This window comes from Artibeus jamaicensis, unplaced genomic scaffold, assembly GCF_021234435.1.
Source record: "Artibeus jamaicensis isolate MK-2021 breed Jamaican fruit bat unplaced genomic scaffold, CSHL_Jam_final contig_889, whole genome shotgun sequence".
NCBI classification, from domain to species: Eukaryota; Metazoa; Chordata; class Mammalia; order Chiroptera; family Phyllostomidae; genus Artibeus; species Artibeus jamaicensis.
The window spans coordinates 1,867,281-1,883,902 of record NW_026522005.1 but is presented as its reverse complement, the minus strand read 5'-3'; the positions used below and the strand labels follow the sequence as shown (position 1 = coordinate 1,883,902).

The window sequence follows — 16,622 nt, the reverse complement described above, 5'->3', positions numbered from 1 at the left end:
TCTCCATTTCTAAGGTTCTGCTCAGTTTGCTTTTGTTTTAGGTATCATTGTTAATAACTGTGAATTTTCTGTCCTTTCATTGTTCATATTTTTTATCTTCTTTTTCTTAAATAAGTCCTTTTAACATTTCATATAATAAGGGCTTGGTGATGATGAACTCTTTGAACTTGACCTTATGACCTGAATTAAAGCTTTGCTGGATAGAGCAATCTTGGATGTAGGTCTTTGAATTTCATGACTTGGAATACTTTCCAGCCCCTTCTTGCCTGTGAGGTCTTTTTTGAGAAATCAGCTGACAGTTTTACAGGAACTCCTTTGAAGGTGACTGTCCCCTTATCTCTCGCTGCTTCTAGAATTCTCTCCTCCATTTTAATCTTGGGTAATGTAATTATGATGTGCCTTGGTGTGTTCCTTCTTGGGTCCAACTTCTTTGGGACTCTCTGAGCTTCCTGGATTTCCTGGAAGTCTATTTCCTTTGCCAGACTGGGGAAGTTCTTTATTATTTGTTCAAATAAGTTTTCCACTTGTTGTTGTTCCTCTTCCCCTTCTGGTACCCCTATAATTCGGGTGTCGGAACATTTAAAGTTGTCCTGGAGGTTCCTAAGCCTCTTCTCATTTTTTTGAATTCCTGTTACTTAATTCTTTTCTGTTTTGTCATTTTTTTCTTCCTTCTGGTCCACTCAAGTGATTTGAGTCCCAGTTTCCTTGCCATTACTATTGGTTCCCTGTGCATTTTGCTTCATCTCACTTAGTGTAGTCTTCATTTTTTTCCATCTAATTGGTGACTAAAATCAACCAGTTCTGTGAGCATCCTGATCACCAGTGTTTTGAACTGTGCATTCGATAGGTCGGCTATCTCTTGGTTGCTTAGGAGTATTGGCTCTGGGGCTTTGAGCTGTTCTTCTTCTTGAGTCTTGTTTTGGTCTTTTTGCACCTGTTATGTAAGAGGGGCGGAGCCTTAGGTGTTCACCAGGGAAGGGCAACCTAGGTCGCTGGGTTGTGACGCTATAGTGGGGGCGGGGTCAGAGAGGGGCAATGGCATTTTTTTTGCTCTCTCTCAGATTTCAGTCCCCTCTGCTGCTTCCCGCAAGCAAATTGGGCCCTTCTGGTGCTGGTTCCGGATGTGTGGGCTTGTGTTCATTCTAGGACCCTGTGGGTCTCTCCAACCAACTCTCTGTGAGCCTGGGAGCCTCTCCCAGCACCTCAACCCCTGAAAGTTTTTCTAGTCGGTGCTTTTAGCTTTATTTCCTGGCACTGGGGCCCTGGTTTGCACAGTCTTTCTCACTGCTGGCTCCTTTGCCTGGTTTACCTGCATATGAACGTGTGACCGTGGTCAGCCAGCTGCCTTGCGCCCTCACTGGGTCTGCCCGTTGCCACCCTACACCTGGGATCTGCCAACTGCTGCCTGTGCCCCTGGGTCAGTCCGCTGCTTTTTCCTGCTGCAACCCCACTCCACCAGCCGCTGAATCCGCCCCTCTTACCAGTCTGGATGAATGGTTTGTTGTTGTCGGACTTAGGTACAGTTCAATTTTCTCTCTGCTTTGGTTGCATTCTGGTTTCTAAATCTTTGTTGTTCATAAACTTGGTTGTGCGAGGAGGTACAGTATTTCTACCTTTGCCTCCATCTTGGCCGGAAGTCCTGAATATGCTTTATTGATGGAACTTTCCTGAGTGTTCGCTACAGTTTTAGGACATACAACAGGTAACAATGGTACAGAAACTCCAGGAAGGCTGTTTTCACTGGGAAACATGATTCTCAAAAATGAATATTCAGCAGAGTTTGGATTGAAGAGAAAAAAGTATTTCAAAGCAGAGAGAGGACAGGTGCAATAATGAGGGTGACTGTTTCTAGGGCAGTCTGTTCAAATTCCCTTGGTTATGACCCATAATAAGTGACCCATATAAAATACATTTTGTATCGTGACCCAGAAAATACACAGATGTAACAATATTTTCAGAAAAGAATACTTACCCTTATCACATGCAATGCACTTGGAAACTTTCTCTATTATCTGTCTTATTTTAGCTCTTTGGGAAAAATGCCTGTTGCAAATCACAAAATTAATTTCATGATTAATTAATGGGCTACTACTGACAATTTTTTTGGGGGGGGGAACCACTTTCAGGGACTGGTAAGTAGAATTGCCTAGAAGAAAGAATTAACTTTAGCCTAGGAAGAGATGAGAAAAAACATGTTATAAGGGAAAAGCACACAATAATGGAGGTTCTGGAAGCCTCTTCATACAAAACATCAAGACAGTAACTCTTCACAGTGCTGTCACTAAAAAGAAACATAGCTTAGTTAGAGTGGTTGCCTGTTATTTCTTGATACCATAACATGCTACCACGGTAGCATGTTATGCCATTAATGCTAATATGGTAGCATTAATACCATAACGAGTAAATTATCCTGCTCCCAGCTGCTCACTCTGTGTCTCTCTTTCTCTCTTTCTGTTGTGTATGTCAAACCCATATGCAGGTTGACATTCTAGTTTTCAGAGCATTTCCTTTCCACACATTCAGAGAAATAGTGATTCTTTTACTAGATCACATGTGAACTGCAAGAATATTTTACAAGGTGCATTGAGTTTACTCAGAACCAGGATTTCTGCTAGACTAACTCTGGACCGGAAGGAGGGAAAAAGTCTGTTGATTCCTTGAGTGCTCCAGGGCAGCAGCCCAAGTCTGTAGCAGTTCCTCAGAGGAAATGAGTCAGGTAGAACACTGGGTAAAGCCGAAATCCCAGACCTGGAGCTTTCCAGTCTCTAAAGAGTCTCATGCACCAAAACTGTACAGGGGCACTGACTACATTAAATCTCGGGTCTTCCCTCTATAGCATCAGGGAGAAGGGCAGCCTAATGACCATATGAGATAACAAGCTCCTATCTAAGAAACTACATCATCCACTCATGCATAGATCCCTAGACTATCTCTTTTACTCAAGGACTTTGTTCTTACAATTAGCTCCCTCTCCCCCTGCCCTTCCCCTGCAGTATGCCTTATCATTTCCTCCTCTCTATGGAATTGTTCCCATCAGTGTGCATTGGCTCAGATGTAAAAACAGAACACTTGCCTCCCATCTTTTCTCAATAGCTCATTTCCATAGAACAGCTGCTGTGATCTTTAAACGCAAAATAAGATCTCATCAATTTCTTGCCTGATCTTGCTTAAAACTAATTCCCAAACCCTCACCATACTTCTATATTAAATGGCCTCAACTATGTCTCTGATTTGGTTTCCTACTGCTCTTCTGTGTGCTCATTCTCTTTCAGTTGCCTTGATTGTCCTCCTTGCTGTTCCTCTAACCTACCAAGTAATTGTCCTTTTATGGGTCCTTGTAGTTTCCATTTCTTCTTCCTGGACATCTTTTCCCTAAGTATCCAGCAGATGTTGTACCTTCATTCAGGTCTCTGCTCTAAGGTCACCCAAGTAGAGTACCCACCCTGACTATCTGAGCTAAACTGAAACCCTTTTCACTTTACCTCCTGCACAGATCACAACCCGACATTATATTTTGATTTGTTTGCTTATTTATTATCTGTCTCCTCCACTAGAATACAAGTTCTATGGAAACAGGTATTTTATTTCATTTATTGTTTTATTTCTAGTGCCTAGAAAGTACGTTGGATATAATAGGGGTTTCATAAATCTTCGTTGAATAAATTAATAAATGCAAGAGTTTTTCAACCAATCTTGGGAAGATAAAAACTCAGAATTCAAACTAAGTTGTTTGCAACATTATGATTACTGAAATATTATTTACGTATATTAGTTTGTTGGCTGAAAGTCATACTGACTACAGTTTAATTCTGGGTAGCCATTCTACTACAAGGCTTTTTCTATCTCAAACTTTATTGGTATTTCTACATTAGTTTTCTTGAAAAACGTTTCATGAAGTTGCCACCTTTGTCTTGAATCCCATAGTGGCTACTTACTATCAACACTGAGACCAAATTTTCTACTTCTGTATTCAAGGTCCTCTTCAACCCTAGTTAAACTTTCTCCTTGTCTTACTAATCACCTTTAGTATTTAACAGACTTTTTTCCTTTCTGGTTCAAACACATGCCATGTTTATTTTCACTTCTAAACCTCAGCTCATGCTGTCCCTACCATTCAGAATGCTTCCTTCCTTCCCATTCTAATTTACTCTGTCATTAATAATATTCTCATTCTCAGCAATATCCTCATTCTCAGCATCTTCATGAGCCTCTTTGTCCCTATTCTGGTACTTACAGTGAATCCTTTCTATCTCTGAGTTCATACATCTAGTGCCCAACAGTATTAGATATCTGCTGTACTCAATTACTGATTATTGGATGGATTATTTAACTGAATATTTTTAAAACCTCCACATTTATTATGAATAAATGTTTGTTTGATTTTGCCTATATGATGGTTTGCCTAGAAAATGTAAAATTATAGCCCAGTTTTTAAAAATATTGTATTTTTATTTTCATGAAATTCACAATATATAATACTATTTATATCATTCAATTCTGAGTATTACTAAGTAAAGCAAAAACAAAACAAAAAAAAACAAAAAAAACCTGCCTAGGAAAGTTAACCTCATTATGTATTTATAGCCTTTATTTCTTTCTTAACACTTTTGCCTTTTTGTGTTGTCATATCCAGTTTCATTGGTCATATCCATATCCAGTCTTTCAAGTAAAACTGATATAAAATGTACAGACTGCCTATATCAGTCTGGATCTAACTAGAAATGGAAACCACATAGTGGGTTAAGTTTAATATAATGAATTACTAAGCTCTGATAAAAGAATGACTATAAGGACACTGTATATGGTATTCTTGGGAGAATACACATGGAAGGACAAACTTGGAAGGGAGTGTCCACCTTTCCAAAGCTGGAATTCAGATCCTACTGGAGAAGGTGTAGTTCACCCCACTGGGTAGCAGACAGGCTTGCTGGTATAATCTGGTTACAATTTTTCCACAGTCAGGAAAAATTGTTAAGTTCAGGTGATCAAGAACCTTTGGGATAGGCTTGCAGAGATAATGGGAGCCTAGGCACAGGTGTGGTGCCCGGTCGAGAGTGGGAGTGGTAGCAGGTGTAGGGGATGAGAATGCAGGTGTCAGCTGCAAAGTGACTGGTGACTCAGGGTGCCAGTGTGTAAGGGGGCCCCGGGGTCAGTTTCCACGAGAAGGCTGCTGGAAGGTTAAGGCGAGGCCAGGAGAAGGCTGCAAGGTTGCCAAACACTATGTTGCAGCAGGAAATACCAGAACACCTTCCCTCCTGAAATGTCTCTCCAGTGCCCTCTGCTGAGAAAACTGACATGGTGCTCTCTGTGGAGGTGCTTAAAGGAGTTCTTTTCATTATCACAGCATGTATTGGAGGGTGAATTGGAGCTAAAACAAAATAAATCAAATAACTGGCATAGTTAGATGTGTTTGTCAAGGTTAAATGTATTGGGGGAGCATGTATGGACACACTGGCAAAAAGAATCCATATCAGAATATGTCAATAATGGACCAATAAATACAATTAAATCACATTTTTCAAATGGATGCACAATAAAAGTATTCAGATATACTATTTTTTCTATACTTTATTTTAGAACTTTTAAAAAAAACATTGGGGTGTATCACACATATAATAAATCACACAAATCATAAATGTGTATTTTTTAGTTTTTATATACTCACACAAATTTCTCTCATTTTACAGCTGAGAACAGAGACACAAAGAGATTAACACACACACACACCTCCAGAAAAAGTCCAGCCACTGTTAACCTGGCAGCCAAGGAGAGTGGACTAGAATGCACCTGTGTGAACAATGATGACTTCACTGAACTAGTCATTGGGGGTGGTAGACACCATTGAGTGAGCACGTGCACTGTGTGGCCGTCACATTCGAAATGACTGAGTACAGCAACAAATCTGCCTCACACTTTGCATTAAGCTTGAACATTCCTCTGCACAAACTATTTGGATGATTCAAAAGGCTGCTGGTATGGTTAACTGGTGACTGGCATGATACATGAGCGGGCACATCAAGACAATGTGCCCGCTCATGTATCATATCTTGTGCAGAGGTTTTTTTGGCAAAACATCAAATCACTCAGGTTACTCAGCCCCTCTACAGCCCAGACTTGGTGCCCTGCAACTTAGGGTTTTTCCCAAAAATAAAGTTGCCTTTGAAAGGGAAGGTATTTCAGACCATCAGTGAGATTCAGGGCCAGCTGATGGTGACTGGGAGAACTGTATGAGGTCCCAAGATAGCTGAAGGGGACTGAGGAGTCATTGTCCTCTGTACGATGTTTCTTATATCTTCTATGAATGTCTATATTTTGCATATTACATGGCTAGATACCTTCTGAACAGACTATAGATGATGTGTGTGTGTGTGTAAAACACACTTTAGTGACTGGCATTTAGTAAATGCTCTCTAAATATTAGAGATTGTTAATGTAGAGGAATTAGTTAATTAAGATAAAGGGGTGTGTAAGGATTGTGTAATTCCAAGCAATCAATATATTTCTCAACCCCAGAGAGAACCCCCCCCCCCCAAATTTTGAAATTTATCTATTGGGAAATTCACAGAAGTTAGAAGATTTAGGTCTTGACTCTCAACTACTTTCCTTAATAAAATCTACTTTGGAGAGCTGTTATGAAAGTAAAAATTGGCCTGTTCAGGAAACACATATTGTCAATTATAAAGGACTACTATAGGCCTTAGATTTGTCATCTACAGGGCTTTCACAATTCAGAAGAGTATTTGTCTCCACTCCAACCACTTTTCCACAACTCCCTCATCCCTCCCTCTTCTCCCACCCCACATGTGTTCATGTTAAGTGCTTTCTCCTGTTCAAGAGAAAAGTTTTCTCCCAGCTAAAAGCCCAAAGGCAAGGCTAAAGACGGAGGGCAGTCACTAATAGCCACTCTGACAGAACCGGGGTACTCTGCTGGGTTTAGGCAGCTTCTGAGATGGGGCAGCGACACCTGGGAAGATCTCCGGGGGAAGCCACCACCCCACTAGGCGCAGAGCACGCCGGGAATTGCAGTTTTCGAAGGCCCAGCTCACGCTGGGCTCAGAACTCCCTCCCGCTCTTCACTCCACCCCAACTTGCCCCAGGAGGGACACACCCGGATAAGGAAGTGGCCAGTGATGCCACGCGTTCTGTTGGCAGCCGAGGTGGCTTCTGGGAGTTGTAGTCGCTGGGGGCGAGCACGGTCTATAAGGAAACGTAGCCTTCCCTGGGGTCCACTACTGCGCTGGGTTCCCGTCGGAGTCGCCGGGTCAGTCTGCTGCTGTTGTCTCAGGGCACTCCCCGTGCGGGTGAGAAGCCGCTTTCCTTCTCCCCCTTGTCCTCTCGGGCTCTGTATGCTCATTACCCCACAATCCGTTTCTCTGACTAGTTCTCTCCCTCTACGGTCCATCTCCAAAGCCCATCTCCAAAGCCCGGGTTTAGCGGGCACTCGTTCTCCAGGAGAGACAGGGCCTCGACCTTCTCGAACCCAAACCCGGTCCCCGCCCTGGGGCAACCCTCTTCAGTCCGCCCCTCCCACCGGCTTCTCGGACCGCCCAGCGTCTCCCCGTCCGCACCGCTGCCGTCAGGCTTCTTCCACTCTCTCTCTCTTTCCCTTTAGGGATGGAAGCTTCCTGGCGCCAGGTGGCCGGTGGCCGAGGCCGAGCCCGAGGACGGGCTACTGCGGCCCCCTCTTCAGGAAATGGATCCCATCTCCGTGGAGCCGGAGGAGGGCGAGAGAAGGGGTCGCTGGGCGCTGCTGCCCCCGGCCCCAGTCCCGGAGGCGCCACAACCGCTGCCGCTGCGGTGGCAGGTAGCTCAGCCCGGCGCAGCCCCGCAGGACCTGAAACACTGCAGACTTCCGTGGCCACTGGTGAGAATGGCTCCCGCCCTCCGTCTCACCTGGATGCCCAGTTCGAGCTGCCTCTGCCCCGGCTCCCACTCATTGCCTTTCTTCTCCTTGGGGGGGGTTCATTATTGGCCGCACCTCTCAAGCCTTTCGGGCGGCTACTGTCTTCGGTATTCTAGGCAGATTCACATCTTAATTGTATCTTAATTAAAAAAATCCTTTATCTTAATTTTAATTGATGTTAATCTTTGCTAATTCCCTGTCCAGGACTCTTTCTTCACTTTTTGCCTACTGACCCTGGACCCAAAGTTGCAAATTGTGGTGGGAAGGTGTAGCCTATACTGTAGTTTGGTTTGGTTTGGTTAACACAAGCTTTCAATCTGGATTGGTCTTCTTTTTTCATTTTAAAGTATCATAAAAACCTGCTTAGCATCTTTTCTTGTAAAATGCTCTCAAGACTTCATGGCAACAGTCAGCAGGACTGAATCATGGAAATCCCATATAGAATGGGCTCTGGCACTTAATTTCACATTGTCTTTCCTTCTTCTGGTGACCAGTTGTCACTTCCTATCTTTACCTTATTCTCTAGGCCCTGTAAACTCTTTAGCTTGTGGTACTTCTGTGGTGCCTATTCATACATTTTCGTGCTCCCAGTGGGCATGTTTTCCTCCTCTTAAAAATCACTGTGTACAAATTGATTTTTAAACATCCCATTTTAATTTTTGTTAATGTCCTCATTTTGAGATTGGTCATCAGGTTTTTCTGGATTCTTTTATCATACCTTTATAATATTTTAAGTTGATTTATTAGTCTGTGTTCCTAGAACAACCTGTTGCATTTAGCAGGGTATTTTACAAAAGTGTAAGTTTTCATTGTGGCATTCCCATTTGTCGTGTGACAAGAAATTTGAAAATACTGGTTTTCATGGATGATAGTAAAATAGAATGCTCCAAAGATGAATTTTAAATCTGTATTAAAATGATTGCATTAGTACATTATGACTCGCATTTTGAGAGATTGTTTTGTGGAGATGAAAATCATTTTTTTCTCCCTTTAGCAGAGCTAATGTCTCAAAGGAAATTTGAGGAAATCAAGAAGGCTAATCAAGCTGTGGCAAAAAAACTTGTTGAAGAACACTTTAGCTCCTCCTCTGAAGAAGAAGGAGATGAAGATTTGGAAGGAAAACAGGGGAAAATAGTTGCTAATACATTTATAACTTACACTACTCAGACAGGTACAGTATCTTTGAAATTTAGACTTTTTTTTTATATTAATGAAAATATATTCCTGACTCTTTAAAAACACTTTTACTCTATGTGGAATCATTGTTGCCTCTAAAGAATGAGCATTTTTGTGTCTTAGAGTTGAATTTTTGTACATTTTACTATTTGAGTTATATGTTGTTAACATTAATCTTGTCTGTAAAGCAAATGGAAGGGCAGTGTCCTTTACAGCCTTGGAAGCTGTCCTGTGTGTTTGGTTGGTATTTCATTAGAATGCTCACCACAGCCCCCTGCGAGGTGAGTGGGTTCAAGTTCTTCCTGGTTATGATTTGATTGCTCTTGAAGACTTTGAATACTTTTTAAAATCCGTTCATTTTTTCTTTTTTGCATCGTGAAGTAAATTTCATTTCTTGGCTTTATTTATTTTATATCTTACAACTTTTGACTTTCATATGTTTTTTTGAAGCTAAGTACTGAGGTTTGAACTATATAATCGCATTCTGTGTTGTTGATATCCAGGTTACTCTTAAAGCCATATTTGGACTCCAGAACTTTATCAGAGAAGGTCATTCTTTTTCTCTGAGCACAGCCTTGGAATTTTTGTGATTCTCCTCTCAAATTTCAGACTTGCAGGGTCAACTTCCTGATGGGTATCTCTACCTTGCTGGCCCACAGACACATCAAACATATGTTCAAAGATAACTTATTTCTCTTGCTTTCTTGATCTCAGTTAGTAGCACAGTTTTCCCAGGCACACACCCAAACCAGAAATCTGGGTGCAGGGTTGGCACACACACCATACGAGTGTGTTTCACTCACTACCACTGCTCTCCTCTGCCCATGTCAGGCAGACATCACGTCAGACACGGCATTCTTTCCTTCTTTCTATTGACGTGAACATCAACCTTTAAGAGCAATGTAATCTAAATATTTCCAAGTCCTCCTCTGCCCATGTCAGGCAGACATCACGTCAGACACGCATTCTTTCCTTCTTTCTATTGACGTGAACATCAACCTTTAAGAGCAATGTAATCTAAATATTTCCAAGTCCTCCTCTGCCCATGTCAGGCAGACATCACGTCAGACACGGCATTCTTTCCTTCTTTCTATTGACGTGAACATCAACCTTTAAGAGCAATGTAATCTAAATATTCCCAAGTCCTCCTCTCCCCTTGTCAGGCAGACATCACGTCAGACAGGGCATTCTTTCCTTCTTTCTTGACGTGAACATCAACCTTTAAGAGCAATGTAATCTAAACGTTGCCAAGTCCTGCTGAGTTTTATTTCCTAAATTTTTTTTTAAGATTTTATTTATTTATTTTTAGAGAGGGGAAGGGAGGGAGAGAAACATCAATGTGTGGTTGCCTCTCACACGGCCCCCACTGGGGACTTGGTCCACAGCCCAGGCATGTGCCCTGATTGGGAATTGAACTGGTGACCCTTTGGTTCACAGCCCACGCTCGATCCACTGAGCTACACCAGCCAGGGCTACTTCCTAAATTTCTTAAATCCATCCCTCTTTTCCCCATATGCTAACATTGCCTTAATTCAGGCCCCGTGGCTATTTAATGTGTGCATTAAATTCACTTAATAGCTTTGAGGTAGATACTACTATTACTGTTATTACTATTTTAAAGATGAGAAAAAGGAGACAGATACATCAGATAATTTGCTCAAGGTCATTTGTTGATTTACCTGCTCTACCTGCTTCTTAACTGGTACTTTCTGCTTCTAGTCTTGGCTTCCTCATACTCATTTTTCTTTCATTTATTTATTTATTTTTAGGCAGAGGGGAAGGGAGACAGAAAGAAAGGGAGAGAAACGTCAATGTGTGGTTGCTTCTTGTGCTCCCCACACTGGGGAACCTGGCCTGCAACCCAGGCATGTGCCCTGACTGGGAATCGAACCAGTGACCCTCTGCTTCGCAGTCCGGTGCTCAATCCACCGAGACACACCAGCCAGGGCTACTCATTTTTCTTTAGTTGCCAGGGTGATCTTTCCAAAATGCATGTCTTCAAATGCTATGTGATCCACCATGACATTTTGGGCACTATACTCTCTTGCTGAGGCCAAACATTAATATAATTTTAAAAGAAATCTTATATGAATCTTATAGATGTAAGGTTAGACTTTATTTTGTTAAGGCCTATTTCATCTTACTCTCATTTTTTGTTATGTGTTAACTGTAAATTAGATGAAATTAAAAATGTTATATAGTTGTTAAAGACAGCTATGCGGAAAAGCAGACTAAACACATAGAATGTGATTATGAAGTCTGCTTTTAAGGATACTCTTTAAACTTTAATGTTTACCTAAAATAAAACAATTAGCCCTGGTTTAGTGGATTGAGCGCCGGCCTGTGAACTGAAAGGTCACTGGTTTGATTCCCAGTCAGGGCACGTGCCTGTATTATAGGCCAGGTCAGTCCCCAGCTGGGGTCATGGGAGAGGCAACTGAGGGCAACTGATGTATGACTCACACACTAATGTTTCTCTCCCTCTCTTTCTCCCTCCCTTCATATCTCTCTAAAAATAAAATAAAACAATTGTTTTAATAATTTTATAATTTATAGTTTGGGGAGTGATTTTACGTATATTTTATTTATTATCTTAGATTATGGTAGAGCAAGTTTTTATAAGTGCTGTGTTTCCTTAGATTTTAGAAAGTGAAGAATTATTAAAGCATCCTATTTATTTAATTTTTCTTTTTGGTTAACTTAAATTTTGATTTGAACCATTTTATTGCCATAAGCTCTCTACCAATGATAGTTTATACTATTAGCCTCTATTGAGCAATGTTTAATGTGTTCAAAGCATGAAGGTTTATTTCTCTTCCACTGAAGTAACTTGGATTGCTGCCCTTTTGGTGTTATATGCTCTTTGGGTAGTTTTTCTGCCTTTCATTTTGCTTTACTTGTCATTTTGGACTTTCCTATTATAACCCCTTGCTTCAGGTTATAGTTATTAAGAGTCAAACCGAGTGCTTTAATTTTATGATCTATAGAATGAAGATAAAAATAGCACATGTAATACTACTGAAACACTAATAGTATAGTGTCTAGCAAATAAGTGCTCAATAATTGCTCAAGAGAATATAGTTTAATTTTTTTCCTAAGAAGTTCATGTTTCATTTTTAAGCAGAAATAGTTATTATACTGTAATGACCTCAGGATCTTTTTATTCAACAGGTTTTTATTAGAATGTTCTATGTGTCAAACACACACATGTGCTTATATTTAGGCTGAATGGCTCTGCTGACTTGACATTCAGCTTCTTTTACTTTGCTTTTTGACATGCTTTCCCTTGTTACTTGACTTCTTGCTGTGGCTCTGCCTCCGCCAAATTTGTGGAGCACTGTAACAGCAATGAAAGCAAGTATACTCTGAGAGAGTTTTTAATCAAATATGTAAGATTTAAATCTTGGACTTTGTGACCTCCTGGCAGCTCACTGGGTACTTTTCTTAAACTTCTTATTTTAAACTATATTTTGAGCAATTGATACTTCTACAGTTCTCACATACTGTACTGCTTTTAGTGAATTTGTATTATTTTCAGATGTTGCTTAACATGAAGTTTTCAATTTTTAAATTTCAAGATGGAGATACACGTGAATTAGAGCGAACAAAGCAGTATGTACATGAAGCTTTTCAAGCAGGGGCTATGACATGCTTAATTTGTATTGCTTCCGTGAAGAGAAACCAGGCAGTAAGTGTTTCTCCTTAATCTGTGTTGATGTATCTGCCCCAAATATCTTATGTTGTATTTATAATACTTCCCATTTATTATGCTTTTGCTTATTTTTTTAAATGAGAGTTTTATTGATCTTTATTTTGTAAATCTATATTTTGTGTGTAATACCTCTAATGAGCATTCAGTATTTTTAGCACTATTAATATAACTGAACCAAGTATCTTCAATTTTAATGTTCATGTCAATTTCGTAAAGCATTTTTAGTATCTTTGTACGTTAGAGATTTCCACAAATCCTGAAATGTTGAAGTGGACTATATTTCATTACTTTCAGCTGGTTGAAAAGATAGGCATGGTCCCTGCCTTCAAAAAAGTAGAACCTAGCAGTGACCATGGTTTATTAGGAAGCTTTTCTTGTGTTGAAGGGACTGTGGGAAGTGACTAGAGTCGTTGAGGAGCAATGGACTCAGTCATAACTTATGAATTTAGAGTCATGAAGGCCTGATGGTGAAGTTATGTATATATAAATTTAAAAGGGCATTAATGGAACAATTAAGAGGAAGTGATGACTGGATGTGATAGATGCAACATTCAGACCTCATACTAATTCACTGCTCTTATTGCAGTATTGCCTAGAGGAAAAAAATCTGGCCAAATGAAATAGGTTGCTCACATAGAGTGAATCAGAAATTTAACATACTTAAGATAGGTTAACGTAGCATACATATACCTTTCGTGTCTGGAGTCACACATGGTTGGTTTATTCTGATTTCAGCTGCAGGTCTCTCCATATGGGGATATAGTCCTACCTTAAACAGTTGCTCTGTGTGTGTGTGTGATATCAGGCTTCTCCTTGGGAACTGACTCAGCCAATACAGGGGTGTAGTGCAGAAGCAGAGGGGAGTTAATGTCCCCTGGGGCATCATTCCACCATGGGGAATTGGTGGATGAGTGCCCAGCCTCTCCTTTGTGTGAGGGGTTTGGGTTGGCTCAGCCCTAGGTATGTTTTACATGGTTCTTGAGAGGATCCCTAGCAGGATAGAACTTTATCTCTTAGCAGTGATCAGCTGAACAGTGTACCATTTATTGGCATTTCCTCTTCCCCATTGTGTCTTCTCACTCCTGCATTTGTCTTTTCAGTCACTAAGTGGGGAGGAACTCAGCTAAAAAGTTGGTCTTTCTTTTTAAATGCTGTTGTCTGCTTATGTAATATACTACAGGTCTGATTTTATTAAACAGTTGAGAAATGTTATGATGAAAGAACTGATTTTTGTCAGTTATATGGAAGTAGTCATAGGTTTTAAAAATTACTATTATTCCTTAAGCTTTTAAATTATATATATATACACATATATATACTCGAATTTTTTTGCTCACCTAATTTTTAGAATTTAGCATAAGTGCTAGATTAATAGTTTTAATATAACACAAAAAGCAATAATAGAGATTATATGTACTTTAAGGAATTCTTTGAAGCATTATTTATAATTGGAAATAACCTTAATGTCTAATAACCAGAAGTGGGTTAAATAAATTATGGTCTGTAAGTCACAGGAAATATTATACAGCTTTCCTGTATAATATTATACAGCTACAAATATGTTGTATGATATGTTTGATAAGGGTAAATGCTTATACTATGCTAAAAGAAAACGCTATGAAATTATATAGCAGTCAGTACAGCATGACCTCATTTAAAAAAGAAAATGAGATACATTAAAAAAAAGAGTTAGAGACCGGAAATTTAGGAGTAGTTATTTCTAGTTGAATGAATCTGGATGGTTAATAATAATTTTTTTCTTGTTGTAAGGAAAAAATTTTTTTCATTAATTTTTAGTTTGCTCTTGAAAATAATTTACTATGGTGCTTACTTTCAAGTATTATGTAACTATCAAAGAAAAATCATTGCATACATGTTAATATCTGATACTTTTGTCTTAGGTTTGGAGTTGTTCAGGATGTTTCTGTATATTCCACATGCTCTGTATTCAGAAGTGGGCTAAAGACAGCCAGTTTCTGGTATCTTCTTCGACGGATGATGATTTTGAAAAGGGAGATTATCCCTGGCCTTGGTAATTTTTCTTATTTAGTTGGAATATCAAATTGTAAAATAAATAAAAATTGTAGCTCATAAGTTGCTTTATTGGCAGTTTTTGTATCCATGTGTAGCTTTCAATTAGTCATTGGATTTGCGAAGATATGGGACTTAGTAATGGCATTCATTTCCCAATTTGTGTAACTACTACTTCCTTTCAAAAACTAATGTATTATTGAGACTATTTTCCCCTGTAAAATAACTCCTTTGTTAATCCTTTTTAAATGACTTCCATTTCTTTTCTATATGAGAATTCTTCATAATTCTGGTACATCTCCTCTGGAGCTATTAATATCATATTGTGTAAGACTGTCATCTAACATATTTTGATCATAAGCTTCCCAGTTTTATCCTCAAAAATCTTTCAAAACTGTAGGTATATATTATTTAATAATATTAATTTTTCTACCTTTGTTTTATTGGATGGCTTATGATTCATGATTTGATCGTGAACTCCAGTTATATTTCCAAAAAAAGTTGGGGAATAGAAATTTTATATTTCTGCTAAATAAAGACAATGAAAAATTTATCTGTACTGGCAACCAGAATGGTAGACTTACTTTGAAGATAATGAAGCATAAACTTCAGGGGCTCTGTGTGGTCACATAAATGTTCACTTTTGCAACTAATTTTTTCTTTGTAATTTTGAGTTCTTTTTTTTATCAGAGGCCCCCAAGTTGTATAAGATTCAGGCTTCGGAAAACCTGGGGCCACATCAGACCTCCCCTTATTACCATAAGTACTGATATGCAGGGTGGGGCAAAAGTAGATTTACAGTTGTTCATATGGAAAAATAATACAGTGATTAATAAGTAATGCAAGAATAAACTCTGTGTTTCACATACAATTGTAAACCTACTTTTGCCCCACTCTGCATTTATAAAATTGTGGTAATACAGTTTTTAAAAACACTTTAGAAGTACTAGAACTTTGTGAAAATAATTCTTAGTCATTTGTGAGAGATTTTATTCCCATGTTACCAAAGGGGATATGGGAATTAGTTGAAATAAAATGATGTGTTCAGACATCTTTTATGTGGTAAAGCCAGGATATAGCTGTGCTCTCAGTGTGTGCTGTTTCCTGCACTAGCAGCCAGCCACATGTGGTTATTTACATTGTCAAAAATTACAAAAGCTCTGTTTCTTTCTCAGTCGAATGCATTAGCCACATTTCCAGTGCTCACAAGCCATCCGTGGTTAAGAACTACTATGTTGGACGTGGCAGACGCAGAACAGTTCCATCATCTCAGGAAATTATATCGGACACAGTTCTAGGCAGTTGCGATTTATTTTAGGAAAATTTTGTTTTTCACTAATACAAAAATGGAACAGAGAGTGCCTTACATAAAACTAATTGAGTATGCTATCTTTAAAGTCTATTTATGTTTCCGTCTCTTGTGTCACTTAAAAATAACACTAACTCGTAATTCTCCATTGTAGTCCCAAATGTAGGTTTGAATACAAACGATCTGACACGCCCAGTAGGTACTATTGCTATTGCGGAAAGGTGGAAGATCCGCCTTTAGATCCGTGGCTCGTACCTCATTCATGTGGCCAAGTATGTGAGAGAGAATTTAAACCTCCCTGTGGCCATAAGTGTTTACTCCTCTGTCATCCAGGTGAGTTATCTATTACCTTTGTCATTGTTCATGGGTGGTTATTTCTTCTTAGGTTCAGGCAAAAAAAAATTGTGAAAGTTGAATTCAGAACTTAGGTTTACATAAGGAAATATCGAAAGGAAATGTCTTTTAAACTGTCAGCAAGGAAAGCTTGGGAA

The 16,622-nt window shown here is 39.4% G+C and overlaps 1 protein-coding gene across 3 annotated transcripts in view; it reads left to right on the top strand.

Annotated features, from left to right (window-relative positions):
* Positions 1-7,183: 7,183 nt before the first annotated feature.
* NFXL1 (nuclear transcription factor, X-box binding like 1) overlaps positions 7,184-16,622 on the top strand; it is a 47,596-nt gene continuing 38,157 nt past the window's right edge. The window contains exons 1-6 of one of the 3 annotated variants that reach the window (XM_053654971.1): positions 7,184-7,301; positions 7,613-7,864; positions 8,901-9,074; positions 12,658-12,767; positions 14,693-14,823; positions 16,286-16,464. In XM_053654971.1, coding sequence (XP_053510946.1) covers positions 7,615-7,864; positions 8,901-9,074; positions 12,658-12,767; positions 14,693-14,823; positions 16,286-16,464 — 844 coding nt within the window. In that variant the 5' untranslated portion in view covers positions 7,184-7,301; positions 7,613-7,614. Of the gene's footprint in view, positions 7,302-7,612; positions 7,865-8,897; positions 9,075-12,657; positions 12,768-14,692; positions 14,824-16,285; positions 16,465-16,622 lie in introns of all 3 variants that reach the window. The other 2 variants (XM_037164782.2, XM_037164786.2) reach the window with 2 other exon arrangements.